A 20,721-nucleotide genomic window follows, 5' to 3' on the forward strand; every position below is an offset into this window, starting at 1 on the left:
AACTCATAGAACTTTCTTCTACTCCCTTATCATTGAGATTTGGTCCTTTCAGTCAGTTCAGTTCAGTCGCTCAGTCATGTCCAACTCTTTGCCACCCTATGGACCACAGCACGCCAGGCCTCCCTGTCCATTACCAACTCCTGGAGTCCACCCAAACCCATGTCCATTGAGTCGGTGATGCCATCCAGCCATCTCATCCTCTGTCGTCCCCTTCTCGTCCTGCCCTCAATCTTTCTGAGAATCAAGGTCCTTTCAAATGACTCAGCTGTTTGCATCATGTGGCCAAAGTATTGGAGTTTCTCATCACAATCTTTGTTGAAGGAAGTTTCCACATTTTGACTGGTGGTACTGTCAATTCTCTGGGAATAGCAAAGAATAGCTGGGCAAGACCAGCTTAGAGGAACAGAGGTTGAGTTAGTAGATCTTTGAAATATCAAATGATCTTCTCTGCTCTTTGATTTTCATATTCCTTTCACAAAGATTTTTTTCTCCATTATAGACAAATTGGGATGTTAAATTTGGCTGAAAAGGAAGATTTTACATTTTCTTTGTTTGAGAGAGTAAATGATGGTGTTTTCCTGATTTCAAACCTGAATAAATGGCAACAGCCTTTACCTTCTTCCAACTTATTAACAGTGACTCAATCCTGTGCAGAGATTTAAATGTTAATCTCTACATTCTTACTGTGCATTTACTCTCTGTTATACACCTAATTTGTTTAATCTCATGCTGTTTTTATGCATCCGAGTCCCTCATAAGCCCACGGTATGAGAAGAACATTTAACCAAAGAGTTCAGTAGCTAGAGATGTGACCACCACATGGTGGTGCACCTCTGCTGATCAGAATATGTGGAGGGTTCATTTGAGTGGATTCTGAATGGGTAGGCTTAGGGCAGAAGCAGTGCCTTTTTATTATTGGCTGGGTAGACAATGTGAGAAACCACTATGACTGCTAGGAAAGAAGGGGAAACTTGGTAATAGAAGCAGCTCTTCTGGCTGGAGACTGCAGATCCACAATTGATCCTAAATGGGAAAAACAGTGAAGATACCCATTGGAGCTTTAATCACATTCTTGTGGCTGCAGCTGAACTGTGAGTTGAGGGTTTAAGGGAAATAGAGTGTATTAGTAGATATTCTTTAGATGCCAAGACTGGCTTTATTCAGGTTTCTTCTAGTTGTTGTAGAAAAGGAAAAGTAAACTCTAGAGCTAAATAATCTGACAACCCTTCTTCTTTCTCTAACTTCTGCTTTCTCCATAGGTGTCAGCCTTGGGAACAAGGTGGAACAGAGTCCTTCTACCCTGAGTGTCCAGGATGGAAACAGCTGTTTTATCACCTGTACTTATACAGATGTTACCTCAAGCTACTTCCCTTGGTATAAGCAAGAACCTGGAAAAGGTCTCCAGCTCCTTATAGACATTCGTTCAAATATGGGTAAAAATGAGGGCCAAAGACTGACTGTTATATTGAATAAGACCGCCAAACATCTCTCCCTGAACATTACAACCACTGAACCTGGAGACTCAGCTGTCTACTTCTGTGCAGCATGTACACAGTGCTTCCCAGGCGTCCACTATTTGTACTCAAACCTGTAACTGGGGCAGCCCCCTTCCTTTGGCACAACCTTCAAGTTACAGCATTTGTCATAGTGTTTGTCTACAAGTGGAAACTAACGTATGAGACATGAAAAATGTAGAATAAGATTAGGTTTGATATGACGCAGAGTGTTAAAACATATTCTGTTGGATGACTATTGCTTACTGAATTCTTGAAGGGAGTTAGGTTTTATTTTAAAATTCAGGCTTTAAAAATAACTTTATATTTGCTGTCAGATTCCTCTTCTATAAATGAATGCTTAGGAACAATACTACATTCCTATTATGGATGGGTTCTTAATGCTTGTGTTTCAAAAATTATGAATGTTATTTTTCACTTATTGTAAAATTTATATCCTCAATGGAGAAAATGTGTCTAATACAAAAATATAAAATTTATAATTCTGTATCCAGATAATTTATTGCTAATATTTAATTTACTCTCTTTTTAAGTTCTAGCATGATTAGAATTCTGATTTTTTTTCACTTAATATTGTATCTTGAAATGAGCATTTTAAGTTTCATTATCTTCATCTCTAACACCTACTTTTTAATGGCTTCATGAGAGATTTTTCTCACAATTATATTTAAAATTTTCTTTCTATATTTCTGGCAAAATTGGGCTGTCCTTTCTATATATTCTGACTACTTTCTTGTTGAAAATGTGACTTGGGTTTTCTTTAGAGCCCAGTGATGGAGCATATATATTTTTGTATGTTTGAGGGAAATCAAAATAGAAAGTGATTTATTCAAGAATATAATTTGAGGATTAGGCTCACAAATCTATTCTTCTTTTCAAAATGTTATTCGTGTTCACGTTTACTCTCATGTAAGTTAGAAGGGAGAGTTGTGTCTTTTAATCAAATTCCCTTGAGGTATAATTTTCTAATCACACCCTGACCTATATTAACTCCATGCAAACCTTAATTTTATATTTTTATCTTTTCAGGAATTTTATATGAATAAGTGAAAGTTGTTCAGTTGTGTCCAACTCTCCAGGCCAGAATACTGGAGTGGGTAGACTTTCCCTTCTCCAGGGGAATCTTCCCAACCCAGGGATTGAACCCAAGTCTTCCACATTGCAGGCAGATTCTTTACTAGCTGAGCCACAAGGGAAGCCCAAGAATACTGGAGTGGGTAGACTTTCCCTTCTCCAGCGGATCTTCTTGACCCAGGAATCGAACCGAGGTCTCCTGCATTGCAGGAGGATTCTTTACCAACTGAGCTATGAGGGAAGCCCCATATGAATAAAGTCATACAATATAAAAACCTTTTGAGAAGTCTGCATGTTTGTGAGGTGGAGCATATGGTACTAGGCATGTATGATCGCTTTCCCTGCCACTACTCTCACTATTTTTTAACCCAGATGTTTTGAACTTTTAAGTTATTTTTACATAAATAACTCATCATTTCAAGTGTTTGGATTCCTTTAAAACTTTATTTGTATTTCTACAAAACAAACATTATGGCAACTGATAATGAGCAGATTCATTGGAATGTTGGACCAACTCATAATCAAGTTAAGACATATTCTTCATGCAAAGCTAACTGTACCAACTCCATTATGAATTTTTCTACAAATTTTATTGGTCAAATTTCACTTTAGCAGTACTAATTGGGGTATGTTTATTATTTGGTGTTTACAGAAGTTGACACTAAATAACATCTCCAACAATCCTTTAACATTTTTGCACAATCAATGGGCTTGTTGAACCAAAATATAGCATTAGGATGGTTACTGCTTCAAATGAAGCCAATATGTTAGTAAGTTATTTTATTGGTAGGAGAAAATCATAAAGTAGGGGAAATCATACATATATAACACACTAGTGTTAAAGTGGGCAAGTACCACTAAAAAGATGAAAAATAGAATGAAAAAGGTAGTGTGAAAAACAGTGGTTCCAGATACCTTAGAGAATTCTCTAGTGGTTTTGGATGGAGATATCCACTTTAGGCAGTTGTATATTTGTTTCAAGGATCTTGGGTCAACCCCATCTTCTGTGGACTATCTGCTTCTAATCATTCTCTGGAGAAACTCGGTTTAATATCTCTAATGTAAGTAACTTTACAATTCTTGTCAATTAAGGATGCATGATGCTATCCAAGCCAGGCTTCAGAAATACATGAACTGTGAACTTCCAGATGTTCAAGATGGTGTTAGAAAAGGCAGAGGAACCAGAGATCAAATTGCCAACATCTGCTGAATCATAGAAAAAGGAAGAGAGTTCCAGAAAAAAACATCTATTTCTGCTTTATTGACTATGCCAAAGCCTTTGACTGTGTGGATCACAATAAACTGTGGAAAATTCTGAAAGAGATGGGAATACCAAACCACCTGACCTGCCTCTTGAGAAACCTATATGCAGGTCAGGAAGCAACAGTTAGAACTGGACATGGAACAACAGACTGGTTCCAAATCGGGAAAGGAGTATGTCAAGGCCGTATAATGTCACCTTGCTTATTTAACTTCTATGCAGAGTACATCATGAGAAACGCTGGGATGGATGAAGCACAAGCTGGAATCAAGATTGCCGGGAGAAATATCAATAACCTCAGATATGCAGATGACACCACCCTTATGGCAGAAATTGAAGAAGAACTAAAGAGCCTCCTCTTTTACTTTCATCAAGAGGCTCTTTAGTTCTTCTTCACTTTCTGCCATAAGGGTGGTGTCATCTGCATAACAAACACATGAAAAGATGCTCAACATCACTCATTATCAGAGAAATGCAAATCAAAACCACAATGAGGTACCATTTCACACCAGTCAGAATGGCTGCTATCCAACAGTCTACAAGTAATAAATGCTGGAGAGCGTGTGGAGAAAAGGGAACCTTCTTACACTGTTGGTGGGAATACAAACTAGTACAGCCACTATGGAGAAGAGTGTGGAGATTCCTTAAAAACCTGGAAATAGAACTGCCTTATGACCCAGCAATCTCACTGCTGGGCAAACACACTGAGGAAACCAGAATTGAAAGAGACACGTGTACCCCAGTGTTCATCCCAGCACTGTTTATAATAGCCAGGACATGGAAGCAACCTAGATGTCCATCAGCAGATGAATGGATAAGAAAGCTGTGGTACATATACACAATGGAATATTACTCAGCCATTAAAAAGAATACATTTGAATCAGTTCTAATGAGGTGGATGAAACTGAAGCCTATTATACAGAGTGAAGTAAGGCAGAAAGAAAAACACCAATACAGTATACTAAAGCATATATATGGAATTTAGAAAGATGGTAATGATAACCCTGTATGCGAGACAGCCAAAGAGACACAGATGTATAGAACAGTCTTTTAGACTCTGTGGGAGAGGGAGAGGGTGGGGTGATTTGGGGGAATGGCACTGAAACATGTATAATATCATATAAGAAATGAATTGCCAGTCCAGGTTCAATACAGGATGCTTGGGGCTGGTGCACTGGGATGTCCCAGAGGGATGGTATGGGGAGGGAGGTGGAGGGGGGGGGTTCAGTATGGGGAACACGTGTATGCCCGTGGCCGATTCATGTTGATGTGTGGCAAAACCAATACAATATTGTAAAGTAATTCACATCCAATTAAAATAAATAAATTTAAATTAAAAAAATAAGTGGCAACTATCACGTATTCATTTAGTCCTATTGGAGACACTATATAAAACAGTGAAAAAAAAAAGATGTTTTATCCTGCTACAAAATGGGGGCATGAAGGAGTGTGGCTAGAACGCAGCTGATCCTAAGGTGCCTATATTAAGTCAAGAATAAAGATTAATGGAAGAGTCTTACAAGACAGATTGGACATCAAGAACTCAGACCCCTCAGGTTTCAGTAAGAAACCCAACAATCGGAGGTACTTGCTGAGGCATCAACCATGGCTCATGGCACTTGCATATTTTCTTCTTGCTGTGTTTATGCACACATTTATATACCTACACAAATGTCCTTCTCTTTTCATTTTCCCTCAGTATAATTTTACTGTTTTATACTTGTATTATAATGTAGCATTTGAGTGGTAACCTGACTGAGATCCTAATTAAACTTTAGTTTCCTTCCTTAAAAAAAAAAGAAAGAAAGAAAAGAAAAGAAAGTAAAAGAGGAGAGTGCAAAATTTGGCTTAAAGCTCAACATTCAGAAAATTAAGATCATGGCATCTGGTCCCATCACTTCATGGCAAATAGATGGGGAAACAGTGGAAAGAGTGGCTGACTTTACTTTTCTGGGCTCCAAAATCACTGCAGATGGTGACTGCTGCAATGAAATTAAAAGATGCTTACTCCTTGGAAGGAAAGTTATGAGCAACCTAGATAGCATTTTATTTTTTTTTCTTTTTGAATTTTATTTTATTTTATTTATTTTTTTTACTTTTCTTTTTTTTTAACTTTACAATATTGTATTGGTTTTGCCATATATCAACATGAATCCACCACAGGTATACACGTGTTCCCCATCTTGAGCCCTCCTCCCTCCTCCCTCCTCCCTCCCCGTACCATCCCTCTGGGTCGTCCCAGTGCACTAGATAGCATTTTTAAAAAGCAGAGACTTTATTTTGCCAACAGAGGTCCATCTAGTCAAGGCTATGGTTTTTCCAGTGGTCAGGTATGAATGTGAGAGTTGGACTGTGAAGAAAGCTGAGCACCAAAGAATTGATGCTTTTGAACTGTGATGTTGGAGAAGACTCTTGAGAGTCCCTTGGACTGCAAGGACATCCAAACAGTCCATCCTAAAGGAGATCAGTCCTGGGTGTTCTTTGGAAGGACTCATGTTGAAGCTGAAACTCCAATACTTTGGCCACCTGATGCGAAGAGCTGACTCATTTGAAAAGACCGTGATGCTGGGAAAGATTGAGGGCAGGAGGAGAAGGGGACGACAGAAGATGAGATGGTTGGATGGCATCACCGACTCGATGGACATGGGTTTGGGTGAACTCCAGGAGTTGGTGATGGACAGGGAGGCCTGGTGTGCTGCGGTTCATGGGGTGGCAAAGAGTTGGACATGACTGAGAGACTGAACTGAACTGAACTGAACTGATGTTATAGTAGTTGGTACACATGTGAGGAAGGATCAATTTCTTGTACTTCACCTGCTGAACTGATAACAAATAGAACATGTTAAAGTCATCTCCACAAGTTCAATGGCAGTTTTTCTCTGGGTATTTTGGCAGCACCCAGTCACTCAGGTTGTCATGAAAAAGCTGATTAAATGAACGGCTAGGAAATCAACCTGTGCCTGTGATGAAAGGACTGACTATAATGGGTTTATTTATTTAGTTCAGTTGGTGAAGGATTGGAATACGTGTGGTTTGGGCCCTTGTGAGTTACCTGGGCATATCAGGGACCAGCTGGTAGTGAGACAACCTGTGACTTTGTGAGGGAAGAAAGCAGGGCCATGGGGGCCAAGACGAATTAATAATGTATTAGGCCACAGTAGTTCAAGGGTGTCTGATACTGTAATTCATTTCAGTTCTAATATTCCATTTGTTATTTCCACTTCTTCAGAAGATAGAGGGACAGTAAGAGAAGTGAAATTTCTGAGTGAGGGCAAAAGTTTATATAACTGTCTCAGAGGAACTGCTTCCTTATATAGATACAATTTGAAATGACACAGGTAGTAAACACCATATCAAGTTCATTTTTAATTATGGTGAGTGCTGTGGTTTATCAAAAGATTGCTTCCACCCATGTGAAGAATAAAAATACTGTTACTAGTACATACTCATAACCCATGGAGATGTGAAATTGTTTAAATTTCTTTTGGAAATACTCAGTTATTTCCTTGGTATAGTATTCTAGTTCATATTCGACTTTTACAAATTTTATGAGATTTTGTGGGTTCCAAGAAATGCATGAGGTGACCCTAACATCTACCAATCTAGAAAATGTCCTACAATATTTTTTAAATGTTGCAGCCAATATTTCCCTAATGCCATATCTCAAGGATTTAGTAAGAGTTCAATGGAGATCATTTAACTTCACCAGATTGCTGTCTTGGCTTTGATATATTTTGTCCTCATGGATCAAACAAATCAATCATTCCTGGCCATTCTTTACAAAAATCAGGGTCTGGCATTCTGAACATAAGATGGAATTTTTGAGCCTTTCCATGGATTTGCCTTTATGTTCTAAAAGAGGTTCTTGCATAAGGACTTTACTCAGAAAATTATGTTTAATGTGATAATCTGCTCGATCATTTTTACCCCATACTCTGCAGAGTCTTTCATGCTGAAAGACTTTGTCTTTATGACAAAATTTCTTTGAGTAGCATGATGACATCAAATAATTCATGTATTTAGTGTTCATTTTAATTGGAGTACATAAGACATATTCCAAGACTAAGAAACGTCAGAGAGTTAGGAAATCTTGTTGTCTCCATTGTATTTGGAAGCTATGAATGGCATTCAAAACCTACTGACTAACACTGAACATAATTTTTTTGGTAAATCGACTTGCCCAAGAGCGATGCACAAGTTCAGCTACTTGAATTAATTATACTTCCCCTAAGGATTGAGTTTCATAAAGGGGTGTGGAGTAATAATGCATAAACAGCCTGGTATTCTCCCTTTCAATTTTTAAGGTTAAATACTTATTAATGAAGACTTTTTTATGAGAATGTCTGAAAGATCTGTTCTGGACACAGACACTTCTTGAATGACAGAAGTGCAATCATGAGTGTCCTTTTATTTAGAAATATATTACAGTTGAATAATGGGAGGAGAAATTAATAATATTTCATATTTATTCAGCCAACTGACATGAAAGTGTTGGGTGTTTTCAGAGAGTTATAGTATATAACTCAGAGAGCAGAGCGGTTTGTACTGCAAGTGGTACCATCAGATTTAATGGAGATACTAGAGCAAGATTTGATAACACTTCAACCAATTTATCTGAGGCTGCTGTTATTTTGAGACAAGGCTGATAAACTTTGGATACTGTATCAAGAGGGAGAATAATAAGCCAGGGGTCTTTGTTATTTGCCATGATGTTGAATAATATTCCTAGAGCATGGCCTTACTTTTAACATACATATGCAGAGAAAAAGTTTCATTACTGCCAATAATATTGCAATTATAGTCCTTTGTAGGCATATGGGGTCACCTAGAGAAGGAAATGGCAACCCACTCCAGTACTCTTGCCTGGAAACTCCCATGGATGGAGGAGCCTGGTAGGCTACAGTCCATGGGGTAGCTCAGAGTTGGACACAACTAAGAGACTTCACTTTCACTTTTCACTTTCATGCATTGGAGAAGGAAATGGCAACCCACTCCAGTATTCTTGCCTGGAGAGCCCCATGGGCAGAGGAGCCTTGCAGGCTACAGGCCATGTGGTTGCAAGAGTTGGACAAGACTTAGCGACTAAACCAACCAACCAAGGAAACAGTGCATTTCAAAAAGCAGTGATTCCTCAAAGATTGTTTATTCATCATTTTTGTTTAATTGGACAGATATTTTGTGATGTAATAAATCTCAGTTGACTGCTCTATATATTAGGGTACAGTAAAGAATCACTCAGTAATGACTTGGTTTTTTATTACTTCTTCTAAGTTCAACCCCAAACGCTTTTCTGGTTTTCGATGAATTATGACCAGCTCACACGGAATACATGACGATGTAAAGGACTGTTTTAACATGCTCAAGGAAATTGGTATCTTTTCAGTTACAGACATACCCTAGGGATGTTCTGTTAAAGGATTTCTGTCAGGTAGACGCCTAACAACAAAATAGACCTAAGAGGTTAGAGCAACTTGTTCAGATTTCCAAGTGCCATCTGAAGACTGGTGTAGTGTTAGTCGCTCAGTCGTGCCCGACTCTTTGCGACCCCAGGAACTGCAGCCCACCAGGCTCCTCTGTCCGTGAGATTTTCCAGGCAAGGATTCTAGATAATGGGTTGCCATTTCCTTCTCCAAGGAAATGGGTTGGGATCTTCCCAACCCATGGATTGAACCCGGGTCTCCTGCACTGCAAGCGGATTTTTACCGACTGAGCTACAAGGGAAGCCCCGAAGACTCCTATATGTCTCAAAAATAAAGAACACGTTTGGGAGACTAGGTTACACACGTCCCATTCCTCTCTCTGTCCACGAGAGGGTGCAGCTTCCTGACACCAACACATTTCCTGTGTGAAATGCAGGCTTCGATTTGTCACTTCACTGTGATTTCAACCTTTTTTCCTCTTAAAAGTCAAGAACTTTACTCAGGTGACACTCCAGAGATGAGCTCTTCTCCAGGCTTAGTGATGGTGATACTCTTAATGCTTGGTAAGTAAAATGCCTCTTAAAATATGGATTCTTCCTTCTATTATGTCAGCAAAATCTTTAACCATAATTTTATCCTAGAAAATATGCCCAAGGTGACACTGAATTTTTTTTTTTTTTATAATTTGCCCAGGACAAACCCATGGAAACTCAGTGACCCAGATGGATGGCCACGTGAGTCGTTCTGAAAGGACTTCTATGACTATAAACTGCACTTATTCAACTTCTGGGTACCCTTATCTTTTCTGGTATGTCCAGTATCCTGGAGAAGGTCCAGAGCTCCTCCTGAAAGCCACGAAGGCCAATGAGAAGGGAACCAACAAAGGTTTTGAAGCCACATATAATACAGCAACTACCTCCTTCCACTTGGAGAAAGACTCAGTCCAAGAGTCAGACTCAGCTGTGTACTACTGTGCTCTGAGAGACACAGTGACAGAAACTGCAGGGGGAGCTGAGCACAAACTCTGAGCAGCAAAGGGCCCTGGCTGCTGCATGTCTCTGATCCCCTCTGGTCCCAGCAGAGTTTATGGTGGTTTGTCTCTCAGTTTCTGGTTGATACAAAAATCATACCAATGTCTAGAGCATAAGAACAAGAAGTAAACATTTCCCTTGTGTGAGTACTCAGTCACTTCAGTCATGTCCAACTCTTTGGGACCCCATGGACTGTAGCCCTCCAGGCTCCTCTGTCCATGGAATTCTTCAGGCAAGAATACTCGAGTGGGTTGCCATGCCCTCCTCCAGGGGATCTTCCTGACCCAGGGATCTAGCCTGGGTCTGCTGCATTGCAGGCAGATTCTTTACCACTGCATCACTGGGAAACTTTCCCTTTACCCAACGTCTTATTAGTGAAGCTAAATACTGTCTGACACCAATGGTTCCTTATCAAAGACCAAAGTAATTTCAAGGTTAAACCACATAAACAATGCAATAGTCCCTTGCTCATCCTTGCAGTAAAAATCCATGCCCCGCAGGTTGTTCCAGGCCAACTTGATGGGTTTTACTTTACTGAGTTTTATTATACTTTCAGTATACAATATACTTTATACTGTATACAATATACTGAGCCAGAGTGCACCAGAGGTGTCATTTGCATGGTGTCTTCCTGACAGAGCATGCAGGAGAAGTAATAGGAGAGCTGCTGCTGCTGCTGCCAGGTCACTTCAGTCGTGTCCAGCTCTGTGCGACCCCATAGACAGCAGCCCACCAGGCTCCCCTGTCCCTGGGATTCTCCAGGCAAGAACACTGGAGTGGGTTGCCATTGCCTTCTCCAATGCCTGAAAGTGAAAAATGAAAGTGAAGCCGCTCAGTCACGTCCGACTCTTAGCGACCCCATAGACTGCAGCTTACCAGGCTCCTCTGTCCATGGGATTTTCCAGGCAAGAGTCCTGGAGTGGGTTGCCATTGCCTTCTCCAAATAGGAGAGCTGCAGCCTCCAAAAACCATGACCTTTTAAAAACTTTTAATTTTAAATTGAAGTATAGTTGATATACAATGCTGTGTTAGTGTCAGGTGTACAGCAAAGTAATTGTTATGTACATGAGTATAATATGTATACACATAGTATATGTATTCTTTTTCAGATTTTCCCTTATAGATTTTTGCAAAATATTGAGTATTTTGTAACAATCTTGAAATCGTGAGAGAGAAGGAAGTAAGAGAAGATGGTGTATTGAAAAGAATAACAGAGCAATCAATCTCTGTATTGCACTGCAAATATACTGCTGGTCTTTGCAAATATTGGTGCAATCCTATTTAATTAACATCTGTTTATTGGCACACTAGGAGTACTTTTGTTGCTTGTGAGAAGGTTTTAAGCACAGAAGTGAACAACATATGTTTTCTGGTTCTACAGTGACTATTATGGTAAGAATGATTAAAAATGTTATTGACCTTGAAATGCCTGCTTCTTCTAAAATATTTTTCTTTGCTCCATCCTTCCACCTTCATGAAAATTTTCTTCTACTTTTTTCAAAGGCTGTATTTGTAGGCTTTATGAATGAGCTATAGTCATAACATTAATATATTTTTATTATGCACTGTTGGTTTAAATCTAGTATATATTAGTTATTCATTGTTGGTTTAAATCTAGTTAATTTTTTATTAGATTTGTTTAAATGCAAATTTTATTTTTGAAGTTCTATAAATAAAATGCATGTCAAAGTATACTTTAAACAATATAAAATGTTGTGCAATAAAATGTTTTCTCTGAAATTTGTATAAACATAGTAGATTAATAATACACATTCATCTCTAAGATAGTAAAGAAATCAGAAAGAGTATAAACCTGCAATCACAAAAAGAATAGATAAGGAGATCACAGCACATAGTGATGTCAACAAAATTTCAGAAGGTGAGAAGTGTAAGGAAGAATTAAAGCTTGTGTTACAGACTAGACGAAGAAGAAACCTAGGTTTAGTGTGAGAGGTGTCACAATGTGTGCTGTGGAAGAGTTTACAAAAGAAGGACCAGTTATCTTTGAATAGTTGAGAAAGATGGTGGTGTTCTTGCGAGTGCCTGTGTATGTGTGGGTTGAAGGTTTGTGGCGGGCACTAAAATAGGAGGCCTGAGTGAGATTACTTATAAGTAAAGAACACCAGTGCTCTCCACAATTCTTTATAGTAGTGTTAGTCGCTCAGTCATGTCTGACTTTTTGCAACCCCATGGACTGTAGCCTGCCAGGCTCCTCTGTTCATGGGATTTTTCCAGGCAAGAATATTGGAGTGGGTTGCCATTCCCTTCTCCCGGGGATCTTCCTGACCCGGGGATCAAACCCGGGTCTCCCACCTTGCAGGTGGATTCTATACTGTTTGAGCCTCCAGGAAATTTATAACAAGCAATAATTGCTTTCTAAATCCAGAAGAGAAGTGGAAGTTAGTCTTTGATGAATTAAGAACATCACATAAAAAATTGTTCCAAACTTTGTGTATTACCTGGGCTTCCCTGGTGGCTCAGATGGTAAATAATCTGCCTGCAATGCAAGAAGTTTAACACACATAAAACCCGCACATTTTAGTAAATATACATATTTATATATTGAGTAGATATTCTTCACCATAGCTGTGTGAGTTTTTAAAGGTATAAGATATGAAACAGAGGTTAATTTATTCTTTGTAATCCACAGGGCCAGAGAATCCAAATCACAGCAGAGGGGCTTCTACCTCTGGAAATGAGGTAGTCTTGGTTGCCCAGGGACCATTTCTTACGACAGGTTCTTTAGGGTCAATCTTCTATTTGCACTATTTCTCTAGAAGACACAGGCAATATTGAGGCTTTCTTGGATTTATTCTCACAGAGGTAACCAGAAAATTCTAAGTAATCAAAGTGGTTTCGGCAGAGGAAGATAATTCTGGAAACTCACAGAAGTTAAGGGGAAATGTCTTGGGGAAAGAACATTTTACTGGGGAAATGTCACTGTCAGTGACTTGGGGAAAGAACATTGTAGTGGAGATTGGAAGAAAAATAATAGAATATAGACTCTGAGCCAGCGATGGCCAAGGCAGCAGAAGCATGCCAGTAGAATTGACTCATACTCATACTCTGGAGGAAATTCCACTAAGGCTGAGTCATTCACTGCTTTTAAGATACGTGTGAGTTTAAGGTGTCTATAATGATTTGATGTATGTATATATTTTGAAGTGATAACACTGATAAGGTTAGTGAACACATCTTTCACTGCACATAATTACCAGGGTTTTTGTCTTGTTGTTATTATGGTGAGTTATTTAAGGTCTGCACTCCCAGTAACTTTCAAATGAAAAGTACAGTATTGTTAACTATAGTTAATGTTAACAGGCAAGACAAGCTTAGAGGAACACAATCTAAGATAATAGGAATTTGGAATATCAAATGATCTTTTTTCTCTTATACTCTTCTTTGGCTTACATGTTGCTTTTAGAAAGATTTTCTCCCCATAATAGACAAAAGAGCATGGTATACAGGCTAAAAAGGAAAGTTTTGTATTTTTATGTTTAAGAGTGAATCATGGTACTTTTCTAATTTCAAAACGAATATCAGGCCCATCATTGGATAAAGAACAACAGCATCTACCTCCTTCTAACTTACTAAAAATGACTCAGTTGTGTGCAGAGGTGTAAATCTTAATCTCTACATTCTTACTGTGCATTTAAATTTTCAATCTAAGACATAATTTGTTTGATCTTTGCTGTTTTTATGCATCAGAGTCCCTCATAGGCACAGGTATGAGAAAGACATTTAACCAGAGAGTTCAGCAGGTAGAGATGTGACCACCAGATGGTGGTGCACCTCTGTTGATCAGGACATGTGGAGGGTTCATTGAGTGAGTTCTGAATGGATAGGTAGGCTTGGGGCAAAAGCAGAGCCTTTTTCTTATTGGCTGGGTAGACAATGAAAGAAACCACTAGAGAAAAGAAGGGATTACTTGGTAACAGAAGCAGATCTCCTGGCTGGAGACTGCAGGTCCACAATTGATTCTAAATAGGAAAAACAATGAAGATACCCATTGGAGCTTTAATCACATTTTTGTGGCTGCAGCTGGACTGTGAGTTGAGGGTTTAAGGGAAATAGAGTGTATTAGTAGATATTCTTTAGATGCCAAGACTGGCTTTATTCAGGTTTCTTCTAGTTATTGTAGAAAAGGGAAAGTAAACTCTAGAGCTAAATAATCTAACAACCTTTCTCTGACTTCTACTCTCTCCATAGGTGTCAGCCTTGGAAACAAGGTGGAGCAGAGTCCTACCCTGAGTGTCCAGGAGGGAAACAGCACTTTTATCACCTGTACTTATACAGATGGTAACTCAAACTACTTCCCTTGGTATAAGCAAGAACCTGGTAAAGGTCCCCAGTTCCTTATAGGTATTTATTCAAATAAGGCCAAAGAGGAAAACCAGAGACTGACTGTTTTATTGAATAAGACAGCCAAACATCTCTCCCTGCACATCGCAACCACTGAAGCTGGAGACTCAGCTGTCTACTTCTGTGCAGCAAGTACACAGTGCTTCCCAGGCATCTTCTGTCTGTACTCAAACCTGTGACTGGGGCAGCCCCCTTCCTTTGGTGCAACCTTCAAATATGACAAATGTTATACTGTTTGTCTGCAGGTGGAAACTGATGTGCTAGTCATAAAAAACATGTGAAAGAAGGTGAAAGTCACTCAGTCGTGTCCAACTCTTTCCTACACATGGACTATATAGTCCATGGAATTCTCCAGGCCAGAATACTGGAATGGGTAGCCTTTCCCTTCTCCAGGGGATCTTCCCAACGCAGGGATCAAACCCAGGTCTCCCACATTGCAGGCAGATTCTTTACCAGCTGAGCCACAGGGGAAGCCCAAGAATACTGGAATGGGTAGCCTATCCCTTCTCCAGGGGATCTTCCAGACCCAGGAATCGAACCGGGGTCTCCAGCATTGCAGGCAATTATTTACCAACTGAGTTATCAGGGAAGCCATAAAAAGCATTGGATAAGGATATTAGGCTCAAAGGTAGCTAGAAAGGGTTAGAAAATGTTGTTGGATACCTGTTGCTTACTGAATTCTTGAAGAGAGTTAGTAATTTACTGATTTATTTTTAAATTGTAAGACCAAATTTACATTTTGCCATTCAGACTCCTCTTCTACAAATACTCCCCATGTTATCCATATCACAATCCTTATTATGAATGGATTTTTAAAATATTGTGCTTTGAAAACAGCATATTTTTTTCTGATTATACAAATTACATGCCAAATATAAGAAAATGCTTTATATAATTAATATGATATTGACAATTCTATTATCACACAATGTTGCTAATATTCAGTTTACTTTTTTTTTTTAGCGTTTTTAAATTTTATTTTATTTTTAAACTTTACATAACTGTATTAGTTTTGCCAAATATCAAAATGAATCCGCCACAGGTATATTCCTATCTTAATTAGTATCTTTTTCCACTTAATATTAAATATTGAACTGAGCATTCCCCATTTCATTGTCTTGTTCCCAAACATCAGCTTTGAAATAGCTCTATGAGAAATATTAATAAATCGCAATTTTACATTGTTTGACATCCCCTCTATGTGCATTGACCATTATCTTATTGATAAAATGTGATATGTGTTTTCCTTTCAGATCAGATCAGATCAGTCGCTCAGTCATGTCCGACTCTTTGTGACCCCATGAATCGCAGCACGCCAGGCCTCCCTGTCATAGTATATATTTTTTGTGTATTTGAGGAAAAGTAAGATAGAAAGTGATTTGAAAATGTCACATTTAAATGACTGCAAATCAAATGGTGTATTTACTTTCTCCTGTCTGGACAATTTACTGCAAACTTCATGGCCTTCTCTTGATCCTAGGAGGCCAGTCTGGGTGTTGATAGCCTCCACTTTTCTTCCTTTCTTTAGGGGGATGCTGGCTGCTTACACCTGTCTTGTTTCTTCCAGGCCAGGAGAGTGGAGCCGCCTTCTGCACGTGCTCACTAGGCATCTGCAAAGCCTCACTCTGGCTGTTCTTTGCGACCTGGGAGCAGTGACAGGGTGGGGTGGTGTTTGAGTCAGACATTGTGTGATGGCTGGTACCCCTGGGCCACTTTTGATGATTTAAAGGCAAGGCATCCCAAGTGACTGCTGGGCAGTCCTGATGGAGCCAGCGCCTTGGTCGTAGGAAACGTGCCCATTTTAATGCCCTCCTGGAGACCTGCCTGCTGTTCCCAGGTGCTCCCCACTCCCCAGCTGAGCAGCACACCTAAGTATTCTGGGTGAGGTGAGAAAGGGGCGAGGCTTTTCTGTAGGTTCTCCCAAAGCTGGAGAGCAGATGCTCACTCACAGGCCCTTACTTTCCTCTGTGGAGAAATTGCAGGTCAAGAATGTTTCCCCCGGAGCCCAGCTGTGTGCTTTGAGGGGAGGAGTGATGAAGGTAATGTGAAATTGTTCCCCTAACCCTCTTCAGTGTGTCTGACCTCAGACGGTGTGCTGGAACTTCTCTGCTGGATTTCTGGACTTCTCAAAGCTCCCTCGGAGTATGACTGTGAAAATTGATGTTTTTGGCAGGGTGAAAAGATGGTAGAAGGTTCTTAATTTGCTATTTTGAGTTCAGTATTTTAAATCTTAATTCCTAAGTAATTACATAGAAAATTTGACTATTTTTGATTTATATTTCTGTTTATTTTGAATTTTAATCCATTGTAGAGATCATGTAGCCATCACAAGATAATGACACGGAACAGTTTCACTGCTCCCCAAAACTTCCTTGTGCTCTCCTTCTGTAATGACAAACTCCCCATTCCTGTGCTGTGCTGTGCTTAGTCACTCGGTTGTGTCCGACTCTTCTCAACCCCATGGACTGTAGCCCGCCCAGTCTCCTCTGTCCACAGGGATTCTCCAGGCAAGAATATTGGAGTGGGTTGTCATGCCCTCCTAAAGGGGATCTTTCCATCTAGGGATCAAACTCAGATTTCCCACATTGCAGGCAGATTATTGACTGAACTACTAGGGAAGCCCATGAACACTGGAGTGGGTAGTCTATCCCTTCTCCAGGGCACCTTCCCAACCCAGGAATTGAACTGGGGTCTCCTGCATTGCAGGCAGATTCTTTAGCAGCTGAGCTACCAGGAAAGCATCCCCCGCCCATACCTAACTCATTTCAAAAATTAAAAAAATATAAATTCAGAGTTTGATATGAGACTGTCCAAAGAATTGTTCTGGGTATGGATGTATTTTGAGTAACAGAATACAGTCATGAGATCCTTTAATTGAGAAGTTTAAAAGACTTAAATAATGTGAAGAGAAATTAATGATATTTCATATTTAGTCAACCAGTTGTTAGAAAAAAGTTGGGTGTTTTTAAATTAGAGAACAATTCCTACTGTATGTGGTTCCATTAAACTTAATAGAGATTACACTGCAAAATCTAAAGATGCTTCAAACAATTTCGCTGAGGCTGTCATTACTGAGACAGGAAGATGTGAAGTGAACAGTGAAGTGAAAGTCATTCAGTCATGTCTGACTCTTTGTGACCCCCATGGACTATACTGTCCATGGATTTCTTCAGGCCATAATACTGGAGTGGGTAACCTTTCCCTTCTCCAGGGGATCTTCCCAACCCGGAGATCAAACCCAGGTCTCCTGCATTGCAGGCAGAGTCTTTACCAGCTGAGCCACAGGGGAAGTCCAAGAATACTAGAGTGGGTAGCCTATCCCTTCTCCAGTGGAACTTCCTGACCCAGGAATTGAACCGGGGTTTCCTGCACTGCAGGTGGATTCTTTACCAGCTGAGCTATGGGGGGAAGATAAGTTTTGGCTAATTTATCAAGAAATAGGCTGTGATAGGCAGTGGGTCTTTGTTGTTTGCCATGATATAGAGTGATATCCCTAGGCATGGCTTTCCTGTTATATTCATATGCAAAGATTTATTACAGACAGGAAGTGGTTAGGGATGTGGTGGCACAGGTGTAGGGTTGGAGGTGGAATCAGTGGTGATCTTAGGGTTAGCTGTCTTAAGGAGGTATATGAGATCAGCTGCTATGTACTTCCTTTAGAGCTGGGCATACAGGATATATAACAGTTTGGTATGGCTCGTTTATGGTCCCAGTTGAGTTAATGGGATGAATATAAATTCAAAGGCTTGATAACCTAATGACAAAACTAAGATATCTAATCTGGCTTTCATGAACAGAGCTGGACTATCAAAATTAGTAGAGAATAAAAGGGGATTTCTGTGACAGGAGTCAATCTCTGCAACATAGCCTAAACTCTTTAGAAAAGGATGATTAGATTTTCCTGCTCTGGCCCCAAGATGGGCAACTGAAAATGTTGATAGTGAGGAGAAGCTTTATTGTAACAATAGGCAGAATAGAAGAGCTAAAGTGCTTTGCCTTCTTACCATAAAGTGATTTATTTCTACCTTAGGTGGAAGAACTGAACACAGAAGTGAGGCTGCATGGTTAGTATGTCTTATATTATTTCCATAATACATTATAGACAATATTTTTAAATAAGAGTTACTCACTCATTTCTTTCACAGAAGCAATGATCCAAAACAGCATTGTGTGTGTGTGTGTTGTCGGGGGTGGGGGTGGGGAGTCTTCTTTGTAATATCAAATTTAACTTGTGTTTATTCTAAGATGTAATTGCTATTGGTCAAAGAACTGGTTAATACAAAAGGAAGTTTGGGGTGAGTAGGAGTCTCACCTGGTTCATAGAGAAGTTGATGTTACCCGCATAAACTTGCTACTCAACTAACTACATCAACTTGCTACTCAACTTGCCCAGCAATTCTTCCCTCACCCTGCCAGGCTCACCTCACCTTGAAAAGCCTTAACACTGAAGAAGATATTTTCCATCAGTGGAAGAGCTGAAACATGCTTCTCTCCAGCCTTCTGAAGGTGGTCGTGGCTTCACTGTGTTTAGGTAAGGATGGTCCTGATGGGATTGTGCCTCCTCTGTGACCTAAGGACCAAAGGAACAGGCAGTCTTAAGGGTGCCCTGGGAGGGGAGCCTAGCTGAGTGTAAAGTAGAATTTCTTTATTCTGCATCACTTATTCCTAAATATCTTTTGTTTTTGTTCAGTAGCTAAGCTGTGTCTGACTCTTTATAATCTCATGGACTGCAGAACACCAGACTCCCCTGTTCCTTGCTATCTCCTGGAGTTTGCTCATATTCACGTCCATTGAGTCAGTGATAATCTCTAATCATCTCATCTTCTGCTGCACCCTTCTCCTTTTGTCTTCTATCTTTCCTAGCATCAGGGTCTTTTCCAATGTGTATGCTCTTTGCCTCAGGCGGCCAAAGTATTGGAGCTTCAGCTTCAGCATCAGTCCTTTCAATGAATATTCAGGGTTGATTTCCTTTAGGATTGACTAGTTTGAGCTCCTTGCAGTCCAAGGGACTCTCAAGAGTCTTCTCTAGCACTACAATTTGAAAGCATCAATTCTTCAGCACTCAGCCTACTTTCTGGTCCAACTCTGACATGCATATGACTACTGGAAAACCCATAGCTTTGACTATACAGATCTTTGTTGGAAAAGTAATGTCTCTGCTTTTTTAATACACTGTCTAGCTTTTCCATAGCTTTCCTTCCAAGGAGCAAGTGTTTTTCAATTTCATGGCTACAGTCTACTTCTATCTATTTTTTTCCTCTAGGATCCAGTATTGCCCAGAAAGTAACTCAAGACCAACCACCAAAGTCAGTGCAGGAGAAAGAAACTGTGACCCTGGATTGCACATATGACACTGGTGATACAACTTATAGTCTATTCTGGCACAAGCAACACAGCAGTGGGGTGATGACCTTCCTCATTCGCCAGGACTCTTATAACAAGCCAAATACCGCAGAAGGTCGCTACTCATTGAATTTCCAGAAGGCAAGCAAATTCATCACACTTACCATCTCAGCTTCACAATTGGAGGACTCTGCAGGGTATTTCTGTGCACTGAGTGAGCCCACAGTGAGAGGCATGTAGGAGGGACCTGTACCAAAACCCAGAGTTCTAATTGATACATCCACCTGCTGTAGGGACCAGGGTAGGGAATTGCCTTCACAGACAGGAAGGGGTTAGTACTGTGGCAGCAGAAGGGTAGGTTTAGAGGGGAAACACTCATTCTAAGAAAGTATTTCTCTAGGTTCATAGACCATGTCTAGAGCTATCACTCATCAAAAACATTCTTATCCCTGAAAATTTGGATTTAAATTTCTTATCGAAGACAAATATAACCACCAAAATCTTTATCATTTGCTGATTAAATTAAACTAGAGGAATGGACTAAGGAAATTCAGAAATGTCTGAATTAAAAATCAGTTAAAAATACGTGTGAATTATTGGTCTTTCAGATCAGTTCAGTTCAGTTCAGTCGCTCACTTGTGTCTGACTCTTTGCGACCCCATGGACTGCAACAAACCAGGACTCTCTGCCTATCACCAACTCCTGGAGTCTACTCA

At 39.9% G+C, this 20,721-nt stretch overlaps 2 gene segments (V, D, J or C); both read left to right on the forward strand.

Annotated features, from left to right (window-relative positions):
* Nucleotides 1-14,122: 14,122 nt before the first annotated feature.
* Nucleotides 14,123-14,921, forward strand: LOC123327521. The segment is given in 2 exon segments: nucleotides 14,123-14,348; nucleotides 14,510-14,921. Coding segments are annotated over 2 exon segments (384 nt in total).
* Nucleotides 14,922-18,937: 4,016 nt separating this feature from the next.
* Nucleotides 18,938-20,277, forward strand: LOC112587990. The segment is given in 2 exon segments: nucleotides 18,938-19,193; nucleotides 19,926-20,277. Coding segments are annotated over 2 exon segments (369 nt in total).
* Nucleotides 20,278-20,721: the final 444 nt, after the last annotated feature.

This window comes from Bubalus bubalis, chromosome 11, assembly GCF_019923935.1.
Source record: "Bubalus bubalis isolate 160015118507 breed Murrah chromosome 11, NDDB_SH_1, whole genome shotgun sequence".
Classification (NCBI taxonomy): domain Eukaryota; kingdom Metazoa; phylum Chordata; class Mammalia; order Artiodactyla; family Bovidae; genus Bubalus; species Bubalus bubalis.